General features: G+C 44.0%; 1 protein-coding gene across 1 annotated transcript in view; it reads left to right on the top strand.

The window, feature by feature from the left end:
- The window catches only part of LOC311237265 (fibrillin-2-like), a gene marked incomplete at its 5' end in the record, with an annotated part of 361,408 nt that overhangs the window by 178,121 nt on the left and 165,948 nt on the right, over positions 1-17,339 (top strand). The window contains 1 exon segment of the mRNA XM_084325071.1: positions 39-176. Coding sequence (XP_084181197.1) covers positions 39-176 — 138 coding nt within the window.

Below are 17,339 nucleotides of genomic sequence, written 5' to 3'. Positions count from 1 at the left end.
TGATTGACTTCTCATTATCAAATTCTAATTCTGAACAGATTTTGACGAGCCTGTGGTCAATGTCTGTAACCAGCTGCCCAACCTGTGCGTTCACGGACGCTGCCTCCCTGTGGCCAACAGCTTCCACTGCGACTGCAACGCAGGCTACACACAGGACCCCCGCGGGGAATGTGCCGGTAGGTCGAGTAGGGTATATCTGCAGTGCCGCAGCCCCATACATAGGAGGGGCCTGTACTGTGCGTTGGGGGCCTGTACTGTGCGTTGGGGACCTGTACTGTGCGCTGTACTACTGCGCATGCGAGAAACAAAGTAACATATAATATAGGACACTAGAAACATAAAGTTACATACGGAACATAAAGTAACATACGGAAAATAGGACCTAATGTCCAAAATATTTCTTTTTTTTATATCCACTTTTTCTCCTTATTTTTCTATTTTTCTCCCATCCCAATTTCGCCTCGCCAATTCTCCCTTCAATTCTCCCCTCCCCTGTCTCGAACGTTGCTAGACTATGCCTCCCACTGGTCGGCTGCAGTGAGGACCAAGCCTTGCATCACGTGTCCCCTCCGGTACACGAGGAGGCAGCTGTCGCATCTTTTCACCTGAACAGCGCGATCTCTCTGTGGCGAGGAGTAACGCGTGGGAGGCTCACGCTGCCCCCGATACTTCCTGATTCTGCTGTACAGGCGCACCAACCGACCTGTAGGAGTCGCTGTCCACAACGTCCAATCCCTACCCACCAGCTTTCCCACCCCTAACACTGCCAATTGTGTTAGTATGAACGACCAGCCAAGCTGGTAGCAACGCCGAGAGCTGCGCTCGAACCCAGTTATAATAATAATAATAATGGATTGGATTTATATAGCGCTCTCCGTGACACCCCAGTGACCCCAGAGCGCTTACAGAGTCCATTATTCGTTCATACACAGTCATACCGGTGGTGGTAAGCTACAATTGCAGCCAGAGCTGCCCTGAGGCAGACTCACGGAAGCGTGGCGAATAATCATCGCCTACGGCCCCTCCGACCACCACCAACATTCATTCACATGCATACACATGCATACGAGGCAAGTAGGTTAAGTGTCTTGCCCAAGGACACAACGGCAGTGGGATGGACATGGGCTTGAGCGGGATTCTAACCACCAACCCTTCGATCATTGGACGTCCCGCTTTACCCCTGAGCCACGCCGCCCCACGAGTGCCTTGCCCACTCCACTGCGCCACTTAGCCGCCACGTCCAAAATATTTTTTGTCTTAAACTGAACATCAATTGGATTAGGAGTAACCAAATAAAGCATTCAATGCAACCAATTGTCTATAGACTAGAATTTTTTTTATCTTAAACTGAATATCAATTGGATTACCAGCCCTGACTGTTACTCTAAACTCTAAAACCTCTTCTGGATGAGGGCCTAAACTTAACCCTTAGACTAGATTAGAATTACTTTACTTTGTTTCTCGCATGCGCAGTAGTGCACCGCACAGTACAGGCCCCCAACGCACAGTACAGGCCCCCAACACACAGTACAGGCCCCTCCTATGTATGGGGCTGCGGCACTGCAGTTTTATGCTATTGGGGTAGGTCACAGGAGACAAACACTACCTGCACCCTAGTGGCTGATTGTGGTATTTGACAGAGCCCAGCAGTGAGAGACTCATTTCTGGGAAGTCAGATCGGGAGAACATTTATTTATTATTTCGTATTTTTTCCATATTATCACAGTTTGAATGTTTAACATATTTACTGTAACAGCTAACAGTTATAGTATCTCTAATAATAGTAAAAACGCCTAGCACCTGACTGCCAAGGTGTTAAAAATGCAGCCAAACTTACTCTGTTTTTCTCTGCTCTGAGACATGAGGTTTAACTAGATTAAAATAAGCATATATTCTTCAAATATTTTCAGATTTCAACGTATGACACATCATTTGAAAGCTTTACATTCTGTACTTTCATAATCTGTAAAAATCTGAATATCAAGTGCCTTTTGTTCAACTTGTTTTGAGTGTGTTTCTGCGAACACCTGTTGTTGTCGTGCAACTTGTTCCTGTTTGCGGACGACTCAGCCCTGCTGGTCTCTGACAAGAACAAGTTACAGGTTGAAAAAACCCTCAGCTCAGAACTCGGCAAAATCTGCACCTGGCTCGCTGACAACAAACTATCATTACACCTGGGTAAAACAGAGTCCATTCTCTTCGGTTCAAATAACAAACTCAGCAAGACCGACGGCTTCTCAGTTACAGTGGGTGACAATATTGTCACAAGGAAAGAAGAAATTACATACCTGGGCTCCATCCTAGAGGCTAATCTTTCCTGTGACAAAATGGCATCCAATGTAATAAAAAAAAGTCAACCAACGAACTCGATTCTTGTACCGGATCTCCTCACTGGTAAACAAGAATACCCTGAAGACTCTGGCAGGAGCACTCATTCAAGGGTACTACGACTATGCTTGCACCTCATGGTACCAAAGCACCTCAACGGCACTAAAAACAAAATTACAAACATCTCAAAACAAACTGGTCAGACTACTGCTTGACCTGACTCCTAGAACCCACCTCACCCCTGCCCACTTTGACAACCTAGGATGGCTTAGAGTAGACGACAGAGTACAGCAACTTGCAATGGGCCTGGTCTACAACATACCCAAGATACCCATGTACATGTCAAAATACTTCCCAAAGGTCAGTGAATACCACAATCACAACACCAGAGGGAGCTCCACAAATCATGTTAAACCCAGATTCGGCTCAAACAAGGGACTAAACACGTTTCGCAATTATGCCACATCAATGTGGAACGCCCTACCCACAGCTGTAAAGGAATGTGAATCCCTACCCACTTTCAAAAACACTCTCAAAGAACACCTACGGGAGACTGCAATTCGAAACTGGCCCCTGCAATTGTCCTAACCCAACCCCCTCCAATGTACAGTAAATTACCAAGTACAGTTTACAGTGTCCCCCACCCCCCCCCCACCCACCCACCCAACCACCTCCAATGTACAGAAAACATATATCCTCTTATTATTAGTCTGATCAGAGAAAACATATATCCTCCTTATTATTAGCCTGATCAGAGAAAACATATATAGTGGCTATTTACAAACAATTTTGTAATTCGTATTTGCCACTTCCACTCCGGGGATAGCTTTAGTCTACGCGCACATAATAAAGATTCTGATCCATCCTTTGGCTGTCACAATGAATCAATCATTTATTTCTAATAAGCAAAACAAACAAAACTCGTATATCTAATACATGCGTGCGTTGCGTGCAGTGCGTCTGTGCGTGCGGTACAAAAACTGTTTGCCTTCCCGGTCCACGTCTCCCACGCAAGCCACCACCCCTTATCAAGGTAAACCACACAGGTGAATAGCTCAGGTAGGTGTCTTTAAAGGGAAAGTGCACATAGTTTCAAATCATAAGAATAGTTACAATAAGATAATCAGTGTAAATAATATCATGATTTGTCAATCATATTATCAGTTTTCGTTTTCATATTTCGTAATCCATAAAGCTTTTTCATAATTCAAATAATTGCATGATACAAACTCAAAGATTAAATAACTCAAGAATGGCTCCTACAAACCGGCCTCTAATTGTCCATTATCCTAAAAAGGGACAATTATTCTATGCAAATATGTTAACAGGAGCCTGAACATGTCTTTATATAGTTCATGTAGGAATCGAAATATTCCAAAAAGGGGGTATGTTCCACGAAAAAGCGTATAATCCACAAAAAAGGTATAATCCACAAAAAAGGTATAATCCATCAGTGTAACAAAGGTTCGGGCATTGCCCTCGAAAAGGAAAAAACAAACAAGCGCGTGAAGAAGTCAGCAGGGGCTAGTCAATGTCAGTCAATCTGCTTCTTTCAGCAAGCATAGTTTGCTGATGGGCCTTTCTAGGATATTGTACTTGGTCTTGACCTTTACCTTGCGTACATGCCCTCTGCTGTCAGGCATTGTCTCTTCCACCTTGCCCATGAGCCAGGAATTTCTTGGTGATGACTCATCCACAATGAGGACCACGTCCCCTGGGGCTAAGTTCTTCCTTACTTGGTTCCATTTCTGACGTTCTTGAAGCAGAGGGATGTACTCCTTTTTCCATCGCCTCCAGAAGAGGTCGGCCATGTACTGGACCTGCCGCCATCTCCTTCTGCAGTACGAATCCTCCTTTGTAAACAAACCAGGTGGTAGAATGGGTTTTCCTTTCAACTGCAGTAGATGGTTCGGGGTCAGAGCCTCAAGATCGTTAGAGTCATCTGAGACGGTGGTAATAGGACGGTCGTTGAGAATGGCCTCAGTTTCACATAGGACGGTTTGGAGACTCTCGTCATCCAGGGTCTGCTGGCGGAGTACTGAGTACAGCACTTTCTTTATAGACCGTATTAGTCGCTACCAAACGCCTCCGTGGTGGGAGCCAGTGGGTGGATTGAATGTCCACTGGATTCCCTCGTCGAGCAGTGCATGTTGGATCTTGCTGTGGTCCAGGTTGGAAAGTGCCTCCCGCAACTCCCGCTCAGCTCCGACAAAATTGGTTCCGTTGTCTGATACCATCTCTTTAACTTGACCTCTTCTGCAGATGAACCGCCGCAGTGCTGATATGCAGGAGTCAGTATCCAAGGAGTATGCCATTTCGAGATGAACGGCACGGCTCACCAGGCACGTAAAGAGTACGCCGTACCTTTTTACCAGACTCCTCCCTCTCTTCACCTCTATAGGCCCGAAATAATCTGTTCCCACATGCGTGAATGCTGGCAAGTCTGGAGAAATGCGATTCCTTGGTAGGTCGGCCATCTTCTGCTCTTTCACTGTGGCATTAAATCGTCGACACAGAACGCAGTCATTGACGATCTTCCTGGCAGCAGAGTTGGCTCGCATTATCCAGTACTTCTGGCGAAGCCTTGAGAGCATGTGGTTTCTTCCAGAATGGCCTACAACCATGTGTATATGGCTCAGTAGAAGATGAGACAAATGGCTGGCTTTAGGAAGGATAGCTGGATGCTTGGATTCCTCTGGCATCGCCATTCTACTGACCCTTCCTCCAACTCTCAGCACGCCGTTCAGTAGCATTGGGTCCAGTCTGTAAATGGTGCTCCTTTTATTTACAGTATTCTCTTTCTTCAGCGCAGATATTTCCTCCTGGAAATGCTGCCGCTGTACGTAGCAAACAAGTGTCTCCTCAGCATGCGCAAGATCTTCAATTGAGAGACTCTGAGCTCCTAGCTGAGCTCTTGTTTTGTTCATCTGGTCATCCAGATGGTCTTGTCGTTTCTGGTCTGGATTCTTTGTGCAGGTTGCAGCCTGCAGCTCCTTTCTTTTGAGGCTTAGATTCTGAAGTGTTTCTTTGAACTTCAAGATCCATGCTGTAGCCTTCTTTAACTTATCCCATGATGAGAAGTGCTTGATAAGCTTGGCAATGGGATCACTGTCATGATCCATCACGGCTGTACTGAACGTGATAGTGCTCTTCTTAACTTCTGGATCGTCCTCACAGAGGGCAGGCAGCTCCTCTGGGGACTTTGGCCAGTCTTTCTCAGGCCTCTGTAAGAAGTCTGGGCCATTCAACCATCGACTGGATTTGAGAAAAGAATCCATGGTCAGGCCTCGTGACGCGTCGTCTGCAGGGTTGACTGCTGTATTTACATAGCGCCACTGTGATCGGTCAGACAGTTCTCGGATGGTCGAAATCCGGTTTGCAACGTATGTCTGGAATCGACTGGTTGTGTTGTTGATGTACTTGAGGACAGACGTACTATCCGTCCAAAAGACAGATTCCAGAAGTTCCACTTCCAGTTCCTCTTTCAGCATTTTATCAGTGCGGACTGCGACCACTGCTACCGCCAGTTCCATTCTGGGTATGGTCATCTGCTTCAGTGGGGCTACCCGTGCTTTGCCCATGACAAAGACAATATGGACTTCACCTTTGAGGTTGGTCAGTCGCAGGTAGCTAGCTGTACCATACCCGTGTTCGCTGGCATCACTGTAGTGATGTAGTTGTGCAGTGTGTGGTTTTCCAAAGTTACTGGGTTTAAGGCAACGGCTGATGTGGAGGTTTGACAGCTTGCCTAGATCCTCCAACCATCTCTGCCATGACCGAGCGTGGGCCTCTGGGATCTTGTCATCCCATCCACAATTCATTTTGCAAAGATCTTGCATGATCCTCTTCGCTGGGAGAACCAGTGGGGCGAGGAATCCCATGGGGTCGTAAACAGAATTTGTCACTGACAGAATACCCCTCCTGGTTAAGGGTTGTTGCTTTGTAGCAGTCTTGAAGGAGAAGGTGTCGGTTTCCACATGCCACTGGATTCCGAGAGCTCGTTCCACCGGTAGTTCTTCTCTGTCGAGATCGAGCTCCTTCACTTCTTTGGCTTTATCTTCATCTGGAACAGCAGACAGAACAGCACGGCTGTTACTGATCCACTTCGTAAGTCTGAACCCACCAGTAGAACAGACGGCTCTGAGATCTTGAGTTAGGGAGATGGCTTGCTTGTCATCCGGAACCGACTTGAGGCAGTCGTCAACGTAAAAGTTCCGACGGATGGTGCGAAGGACATCATCACTAGCCTTACCCTCATTGTCGTCCGCTGTTCTCTTGAGTGCATAGTTGGCACAGCTGGGGGACGAGACCGCTCCGAATAGATGGACCGTCATCCTGTATTCAGCTAATGGCTGGCTGAAGTCATTGTTGGGCCACCACAAGAAGCGCAGGAAATCAACGTCTTGCTCCGTTACTTGGACTTGATGGAACATGCCTTCAATGTCAGCCATGACGGCTACTGGTTCCTGGCGGAATCTAAGGATGACACCCAGTAATGTGTTTGTGAGATCGGGACCTTGTAGCAACTCATTATTGAGAGATGTCCCTTGGAATAATGCAGTGCAGTCGAATACCACACGCATTTTCCTTTTTATCTTGTGGTACACACCGTGGTGAGGTATGTACCACACCTTTCCATCTTCTCTGTGCAGCTGTCCTTCTGGCACCCGCTCGGCGTGCCCCTTATCCAAGATGTCACTCATGAACCTTTTGTAATCAGCAAAGTATGCCTCGTCCCTCCTGAATCTTTTAATGAGGTTCGTGGCTCGCTGCTCTGCCATCCTTCTATTATTTGGCAGATTCACGTCCTCTTTGCGAAATGGCAATCGTAGTTGGTAGTGACCATCCTTCAATGTGATGGACTTAGCTGCAATGTCCAGGAATTGCTTGTCCTCTACAGACGGCTCGGCCTTCTCATCGTAGCCTCGCTCTGGGAAGTCTTGATTGTACTGTTTGATGAGAAGTTCTTCCAGGTTTGCTATGGTGACTCGGTTTGATGTTGTACGTGGTCGACCCTGCTTGTCAATGGGCAGGCTGCCGCTCAGGGGACCATTAACCACCCATCCGAGACAGGTTCTCACTGCATAGGGCCCGTTTCCTTTGCTGTTAATTATTTCCCATGGCTCCATGGCTTTGACAGCATTCATCCCAATCAACAGTCCAACTTCCTCCTCAATAGTAGTCAGAGGTACGTCTTTCAGATAAGGCCATTCTTTTAGACCCTCTTGTGTTGGTATGTTTTCTTGTGAGACTGGTATAGCGAGCTGTGTGTACACTTCAGGGAGAGCAAAGAAGTTATTGCTTTCCAAATCACTCACTTCCAGCCCATCCAATCTGTAGCTGCTCACAGGCCGTTCCTGGCCCATTGTCCTGAGCAGTATCTCTGTTTTCTGGCCTCTGGCGTCCAGCTTCTTCATCAGGTTCTCGGTACAGAAGGTAGCAGAGCTTCCATGATCCAGAAACGCATATGTTCTGATTACTTTGCTTCCTTTAGCCATCTTAACCTGGATAGGCAGAATGGCTAGAGCACATTCCTTTCCTCCGGCCCCAGTAAGCCCGCAAGCCTGCAGTGAGACCAGGGCGCTGGAAACTTCCTCACCTTTAGCTGTAGCTGTGGTGGTGCTCTCTTCCTTCCTGGGGTTGTCTGTTCTATTTATGTGCAGGAGAGTTGGGTGTTTGAGCTGACAAGAGCGACAAGTCAGACGATTCCTACACAACTTGCTCATGTGTCCTCTGTTTAGACATGCAAAGCAGATTCCCTTTGTCCTGAGAAATTCGATCTTCTCCTTATGAGGCTTCAGAATCATTTTCTTACAACACTCCATGGCGTGTTCTCCAGTACAAAATAAGCATGGCTTACAAAATGCATTTGAACTGACTTTGCCATCCAATCTTTGCTTCTCCATTTCCACTGGTGTCACTGATGTAGCAAAACTGCTCCTGCCTTTGCTTCCTGATGACTTGGATTGATGCTGGGAGTTACCCAGCCTTGTTTTAAGGCCTTGTACCTTTGGAGTAGACTCTTGAATATTCCCAAATACTGGGTCTAGAATAACTCTCACTTGCCGTTCTACAAAGTCAACCAGGTTTGTGAATCTTGCTCTTTGCAGGGTTCGTTCATAATAGCTGCATGCTACAGATCTCCATGAATCTCTGAGCCTGTAGGGTAACTTAGAAATGACCGTTCTCATGTTGGATGGATTGTCCAGTTCATGCATGTACTCTAGGGCCTGCATAGCATTGCAGCACACACGGAGAAATAGTGAATAGGCCTGTAGTGCTGCCCCATCCTCAGGTTTGATAGCAGCCCAATCCAGTGCCTTCTGGATATAGGTGCTTGTGATTTTTATTTTATCACCGAAGTGCAGTTCCAGCAGTCGCCTTGCTTCAGCATATCCTCTTGCAGGATCCATGTGCTGGCAGCTGCGTACCAGCTCTCTTGGTTGGCCAGTGGTATATTGCTCCAGATAATATAATCTGTCCTTACTGATGTCCGTGTTGGACTCGATACCATGTTCAAAAGCACTTATGAACGACTGATATTCCATTGGGTCTCCTCCAAATGCTGTGATTTCCCTGGCGGGTAGCAATGACAGCCTTTGTTGGTGCACAAGAAGTTCTGTCATTTGACTCTGCCTGTCCATGACAGTAGCTAATGTGTTCTGGTGACTTTGGTGACCATGCCCTGATGGTGCACCTGGTTGAATACCTCCCCCTAGTGGACCAACTGGGATATTGGTCATGTGTGATGGCCTGGACAGGTAAGTTGCTGCACCTGGCTGAATGCCTCCCCCTAGTGGACCAACTGGGACATTGGTAATGTGTGATGGCCTGGACAGGTAAGTTGCTGCACCTGGCTGAATGCCTCCCCCTAGTGGACCAACTGGGAAATGGTCAACATGTGATGGCCTCGACAGATATGGACCTGCCTGTGACAGGGGTTGACTGTATATAGTTTCCATGGAGTGGTCAGGTGGCATCCTTGACCTAGCTCCTAGCTGGGGGGACTGTTGTCTGTCATCGTCAGGCGGGGGGGGTGAGCTTCCCGGATCAATAATGTCCATTGTCATTGGAGGTGGCTCTTGCCTGGCTTGCATTTGGTCAAGATACTCATTCATGCCATCTGTAGGAGTCCTTGCCTGGGATTCACATGATTTGACATCAGCCTGGGATTCCTTTATTTTGTCGTATTTTTCGAGGACTTTCAGTTTAGCATCAGATTCAGCAAATGCCATTTGCATTTCAAGTTGTTCCTTCCTTTTTTTCAGTTTATCCTCTTTCTCCTTTATTCCTCCTCTAATTTCCACTTTTCCTCCATGATTGCTGATTTTGCAATGAGAGCAGCTCTCTCCGTTTCTAGTGTTATACGCAGAGTTGAGGTTGTTGATTTAGTGGTCTTTTTAGATGTGCTGCTGATGCTGTCCTCAGGTCGAACTTGATCCTGTTCTTTATAACCAGGTTTTATTCTGTTTCGAACATCATTCATAAATGAATTGAATTGTTGAACCTTTGGTTTATACCAGTCGTATTCATCACCCTCTTTCTCATCTTCATATAACAGTGCTTGAACAGATTGGTGCATCTTCTCAAATTCATTCATTAAAACATCAAAGGCTTGCAAATGTTCATTCACCTTTTCCACGTCTACATCATCAAGTCCGTCGAATAGCGCATCCAACTCATTCTTGCGCCTAGTCAACACACCGAGCTTCGCCCTGCGAGAGCCAATCAATTTCACCAGCTCTCTCTCAGCCTCTTGGGCCTTTTCCGTTTCAGACATTATTTTAATATAGTTGAAATATCACAATAATGTGTGACAGCGTCAGTGATGCAATGTCAACAGTTTAACTGTTCAGAATCCCCGCAAATGTCATCCACAGTCCATGCGTAAAGACGCTTCGGTGTTATTATTATGCTTTGTGAAACACAGTCCGTGCGTAAAGACGCTTCGGTGTTTATTATTATGCTTTGTGAAACACAATGAAACACAGTCTGTGCGCAAAGACGCTTCGGTGTTTATTATTATGCTTGTGAAACACAATGAAACACAGTCTGTGCGCTATGGTCAAACAAGTGTATCCACAGCGGAGAATAATTGAATCAGAGCCACCTCCCGGTAGCCCTTCCACAATGACGTTGGATCCAAGATTAGTCATTCAAGTTCATATTATCCCCGCGGGATCCTCCCCATGTGTTGCACAATGCAACGTTACTCACGACCGCGCAGTATCTTGTAGATGTTGTTGTTGGGGATCCTCTTTCTCCCTGGGTCCTGGGTGAAGCGAACGTGTCCTTGTTGAAGTCCTCTTCTTTCAGGCGAAATACTTTAATATCAGCATGAGTTTTTGTACTTAATATAGTGGCTATTTACAAACAATTTTGTAATTCGTATTTGCCACTTCCACTCCGGGGATAGCTTTAGTCTACGCGCACATAATAAAGATTCTGATCCATCCTTTGGCTGTCACAATGAATCAATCATTTATTTCTAATAAGCAAAACAAACAAAACTCGTATATCTAATACATGCGTGCGTTGCGTGCAGTGCGTCTGTGCGTGCGGTACAAAAACTGTTTGCCTTCCCGGTCCACGTCTCCCACGCAAGCCACCACCCCTTATCAAGGTAAACCACACAGGTGAATAGCTCAGGTAGGTCTCTTTAAAGGGAAAGTGCACATAGTTTCAAATCATAAGAATAGTTACAATAAGATAATCAGTGTAAATAATATCATGATTTGTCAATCATATTATCAGTTTTCGTTTTCATATTTCGTAATCCATAAAGCTTTTTCATAATTCAAATAATTGCATGATACAAACTCAAAGATTAAATAACTCAAGAATGGCTCCTACAACATATATCCTCTTATTATTAGTCTGATCAGAGAAAACATATATCCTCTTATTATTAACCTGATCAGAGACAACATATATCCTCCTTATTATTAGTCTGATCAGAGAAAACATATATCCTCTTATTATTAGCCTGATCAGAGAAAACATATATCCTCCTTATTATTAGTCTGATCAGAGAAAACATATATCCTCTTATTATTAGCCTGATCAGAGAAAACATATATCCTCTTATTATTAGTCTGATCAGAGACAACATATATCCTCCTTATTATTAGTCTGATCAGAGAAAACATTTATCCTACCTTATTATTAGCCTGATCAGAGAAAACATATATCCTCTTATTATTAGCTGATCAGAGAAAACATATATCCTCCTTATTATTAGTCTGATCAGAGAAAACATATATCCTCTTATTATTAGTCTGATCAGAGAAAACATACATCCTCTTATTATTAGCCTGATCAGAGACAACATATATCCTCCTTATTATTAGTCTGATCAGAGAAAACACATATCCTCCTTATTATTAGTCTGATCAGAAAAAACATATATCCTCCTTATTATTAGCCTGATCAGAGAAAACATATATCCTACCTTATTATTAGCCTGATCAGAGAAAACATATATCCTCTTATTATTAGTCTGATCAGAGAAAACATATATCCTCTTATTATTAGTCTGATCAGAGAAAACATATATCCTCCTTATTATTAGATAGATAGATAGATAGATAGATAGAAACTTTATTGCCATTTCAACACTGTTGATTGGGATTTGTCTTGGTGCCACATACAGTACAGACAATGTTAAAAACATACAATATAAAAACACAAGAATACAATATAAAAACACAAGATTACAATCCCCACAATAAAGAGTTTTACACAAACAATTAAAAAGAAAAAAATGCGACAGTACCTAAAATAAATTGCTCAGTGTTCCAGTTTTAAAGTGCATATTGCCTTAAAGTGCATGTCGGCTGGTGCTAGCCCTTGTTGTGCAAAGTGCCTGAACATTTGTACTCGAGTTCAGGTGACGGACAGCCTCGGGATATGTACTGTTTTTAAAACGGGATGTCCTGCACCTGAGACTTTGGAGTCTTCTGCCAGAGGGAAGGGGGTTAAAGAGGTCGTAAGCAGGGTGAGAAGGGTCCCTGATCACATTTTCCCCTTTCCGCCGGATTTGTGTGGCATAAATGGAGGCCACAGAGGCCTGATCAGAGAAAACATATATCCTCCTTATTATTAGTCTGATCAGAGAAAACATATATCCTACCTTATTATTAGTCTGATCAGAGAAAACATATATCCTCCTTATTATTAGTCTGATCAGAGAAAACATATATCCTACCTTATTATTAGCCTGATCAGAGAAAACATATATCCTCCTTATTATTAGCCTGATCAGAGAAAACATATATCCTACCTTATTATTAGCCTGATCAGAGAAAACATATATCCTCCTTATTATTAGCCTGATCAGAGAAAACATATATCCTACCTTATTATTAGCCTGATCAGAGAAAACATATATCCTCCTTATTATTAGCCTGATCAGAGAAAACATATATCCTCCTTATTATTAGCCTGATCAGAGAAAACATATATCCTCCTTATTATTAGCCTGATCAGAGAAAACATATATCCTACCTTATTATTAGCCTGATCAGAGAAATCATATATCCTCCTTATTATTAGCCTGAACCCTGAATATAGACAGTGTTAGGGTTAACCCTGAATAGGGACAGTGTTAGGGTTAACCCTGAATAGGGTCGGTGTTAGGGTTAACCCTGAATAGGGACAGTGTTAGGGTTAACCCTGAATAGAGACAGTGTTAGGGTTAACTCTGAATAGAGACAGTGTTAGGGTTAACCCTGAATAGAGACAGTGTTAGGGTTAACTCTGAATAGAGACAGTGTTAGGGTTAACCCTGAATAGGGACAGTGTTAGGGTTAACTCTGAATAGAGACAGTGTTAGGGTTAACCCTGAATAGAGACAGTGTTAGGGTTAACCCTGAATAGGGACAGTGTTAGGGTTAACCCTGGACAGAGACAGTGTTAGGGTTAACCCTGAATAGGGACAGTGTTAGGGTTAACCCTGAATAGGGACAGTGTTAGGGTTAACCCTGAATAGGGACAGTGTTAGGGTTAACCCTGAATAGAGACAGTGTTAGGGTTAACCCTGAATAGAGACAGTGTTAGGGTTAACCCTGAATAGAGACAGTGTTAGGGTTAACCCTGAATAGAGACAGTGTTAGGGTTAACCCTGAATAGGGACAGTGTTAGGGTTAACCCTGAACAGAGACAGTGTTAGGGTTAACCCTGAATAGAGACAGTGTTAGGGTTAACCCTGAATAGAGACAGTGTTAGGGTTAACCCTGAACAGAGACAGTGTTAGGGTTAACCCTGAATAGAGACAATGTTAGGGTTAACCCTGAATAGGGACAGTGTTAGGGTTAACCCTGAATAGAGACAGTGTTTGGGTTAACCCTGAATATGACAGTGTTAGGGTTAACCCTGAATAGAGACAGTGTTAGGGTTAACCCTGAATAGAGACAGTGTTAGGGTTAACCCTGACTAGAGACAGTGTTAGGGTTAACCCTGAATAGAGACAGTGTTAGGGTTAACCCTGAATATGGACAGTGTTAGGGTTAACCCTGAATAGGGACAGTGTTAGGGTTAACCCTGAATAGGGACAGTGTTAGGGTTAACCCTGAATAGGGACAGTGTTAGGGTTAACCCTGAATAGGGACAGTGTTAGGGTTAACCCTGAATAGAGACAGTGTTAGGGTTAACCCTGAATAGAGACAGTGTTAGGGTTAACCCTGAATAGCGACAGTGTTAGGGTTAACCCTGAATAGGGACAGTGTTAGGGTTAACCCTGAATAGAGACAGTGTTAGGGTTAACCTTGAATAGGGACAGTGTTAGGGTTAACCCTGAATAGGGACAGTGTTAGGGTTAACCCTGAATAGAGACAGTGTTAGGGTTAACCCTGAATAGGGACAGTGTTAGGGTTAACCCTGAATAGGGACAGTGTTAGGGTTAACCCTGCATAGGGACAGTGTTAGGGTTAACCCTGCATAGGGACAGTGTTAGGGTTAACCCTGAATAGAGACAGTGTTAGGGTTAACCCTGAATAGGGACAGTGTTAGGGTTAACCCTGAATAGGGACAGTGTTAGGGTTAACCCTGAATAGAGACAGTGTTAGGGTTAACCCTGAATAGAGACAGTGTTAGGGTTAACCCTGAATAGAGACAGTGTTAGGGTTAACCCTGAATAGAGACAGTGTTAGGGTTAACCCTGAATAGAGACAGTGTTAGGGTTAACCCTGAATAGGGACAGTGTTAGGGTTAACCCTGAACAGAGACAGTGTTAGGGTTAACCCTGAATAGAGACAGTGTTAGGGTTAACCCTGAATAGAGACAGTGTTAGGGTTAACCCTGAACAGAGACAGTGTTAGGGTTAACCCTGAATAGAGACAATGTTAGGGTTAACCCTGAATAGGGACAGTGTTAGGGTTAACCCTGAATAGGGACAGTGTTAGGGTTAACCCTGAATAGAGACAGTGTTAGGGTTAACCCTGAATAGAGACAGTGTTAGGGTTAACCCTGAATAGAGACAGTGTTAGGGTTAACCCTGAATAGGGACAGTGTTAGGGTTAACCCTGAATAGAGACAGTGTTAGGGTTAACCCTGAATAGCGACAGTGTTAGGGTTAACCCTGAATAGAGACAGTGTTAGGGTTAACCCTGAATAGGGACAGTGTTAGGGTTAACCCTGAATAGGGACAGTGTTAGGGTTAACCCTGAATAGGGACGGTGTTAGGGTTAACTCTGAATATGGACAGTGTTAGGGTTAACCCTGAATAGAGGCAGTGTTAGGGTTAACCCTGAATAGAGACAGTGTTAGGGTTAACCCTGAATAGCGACAGTGTTAGGGTTAACCCTGAATAGAGACAGTGTTAGGGTTAACCCTGAATAGGGACAGTGTTAGGGTTAACTCTGAATAGAGACAGTGTTAGGGTTAACCCTGAATAGGGACAGTGTTAGGGTTAACCCTGAATAGGGACAGTGTTAGGGTTAACCCTGAATAGAGACAGTGTTAGGGTTAACCCTGAATAGAGACAGTGTTAGGGTTAACCCTGAATAGGGACAGTGTTAGGGTTAACCCTGAATAGAGACAGTGTTAGGGTTAACCCTGAACAGAGACAGTGTTAGGGTTAACCCTGAATAGAGACAGTGTTAGGGTTAACCCTGAATATGGACAGTGTTAGGGTTAACCCTGAATAGGGACAGTGTTAGGGTTAACCCTGAATAGAGACAGTGTTAGGGTTAACCCTGAATAGAGACAGTGTTAGGGTTAACCCTGAATAGGGACAGTGTTAGGGTTAACCCTGAATAGAGACAGTGTTAGGGTTAACCCTGAATAGAGACAGTGTTAGGGTTAACCCTGAATATGGACAGTGTTAGGGTTAACCCTGAATAGAGACAGTGTTAGGGTTAACCCTGAATAGGGACAGTGTTAGGGTTAACCCTGAATAGGGGCAGTGTTAGGGTTAACCCTGAATAGGGACAGTGTTAGGGTTACCCCTGAATAGGGACAGTGTTAGGGTTAACCCTGAATAGAGACAGTGTTAGGGTTAACCCTGAATAGGGACAGTGTTAGGGTTAACCCTGAATAGAGACAGATCACATTATTCAACAGTAATGAGACAACGTAAATATATGTGTTAGCTGGGTAGCTCAACAACTCAACAACTCAACTCAACACAACACAACTCAACACAACTCAACACAACTCAACACAACTCAACACAACTCAACACAACTCAACACAACTCAACACAACACAACTCAACACAACTCAACACAACTCAACACAACTCAACACAACTCAACAACTCAACTCAACACAACTCAACAACACAACTAAACTCAACTCAACACAACTCAACAACTCAACTCAACACAACTCAACACAACTCAACACAACTCAACTCAACAACTCAACACAACACAACACAACAACACAACACAACTCAACACAACACAACACAACTCAACAACTCAACTCAACACAACACAACTCAACACAACTCAACTCAACAACTCAACAACACAACTCAACACAACTCAACACAACTCAAAAACTCAACACAACTCAACTCAACAACACAACACAACTCAACTCAACACAACTCAACACAACTCAACTCAACAACTCAACAACTCAACATAACTCAACTCAACACAACTCAACACAACACAACTCAACACAACTCAACAACTCAACTCAACAACACAACTCAACTCAACTCAACAACTCAACACAACTCAACACAACTCAACACAACTCAACACAACTCAACTCAACAACTCAACACAACTCAACAACACAACACAACACAACTCAACACAACACAACTCAACAACTCAACACAACTCAACTCAACACAACTCAACACAACACAACTCAACACAACTCAACTCAACACAACTCAACACAACACAACACTACTCAACACAACTCAACACAACTCAACACAACACAACTCAACACAACACAACTCAACAACTCAACACAACTCAACACAACACAACTCAACACAACTCAACTCAACTCAACTCAACTCAACACAACAACTCAACAACTCAACTCTCAACACAACACAACACAACTCAACACAACTCAACACAACTCAACACAACTCAACACAACTCAACTCAACAACTCAACTCAACACAACACAACTCAACAACACAACACAACTCATCACAACACAACTCAACAACTAAACTCAGCTCAACACAACTCAACACAACTCAACACAACTCAACACAACTCAACTCAACAACTCAACTCAACACAACACAACACAACTCAACAACACAACACAACTCAACACAACACAACTCAACAACTCAACACAACTCAACTCAACTCAACTCAACAACACAACTCAACACAACACAACTCAACACAACTCAACACAACACAACTCAACACAACTCAACACAACTCAACAACTCAACTCAACTCAACAACTCAACACAACTCAACAACACAACACAACTCAACACAACACAACACAACTCAACAACTCAACACAACTCAACTCAACACAACTCAACACAACACAACTCAACTCAACAACA

The sequence above is a fragment of the Notolepis coatsorum genome (assembly GCF_963971535.1).
Source record: "Notolepis coatsorum genome assembly, chromosome: 11".
NCBI lineage: Eukaryota > Metazoa > Chordata > Actinopteri > Aulopiformes > Paralepididae > Notolepis > Notolepis coatsorum.
The sequence above is the reverse complement of the archived record's forward strand: the minus strand, read 5'-3'. Positions and strand labels throughout refer to the sequence as shown.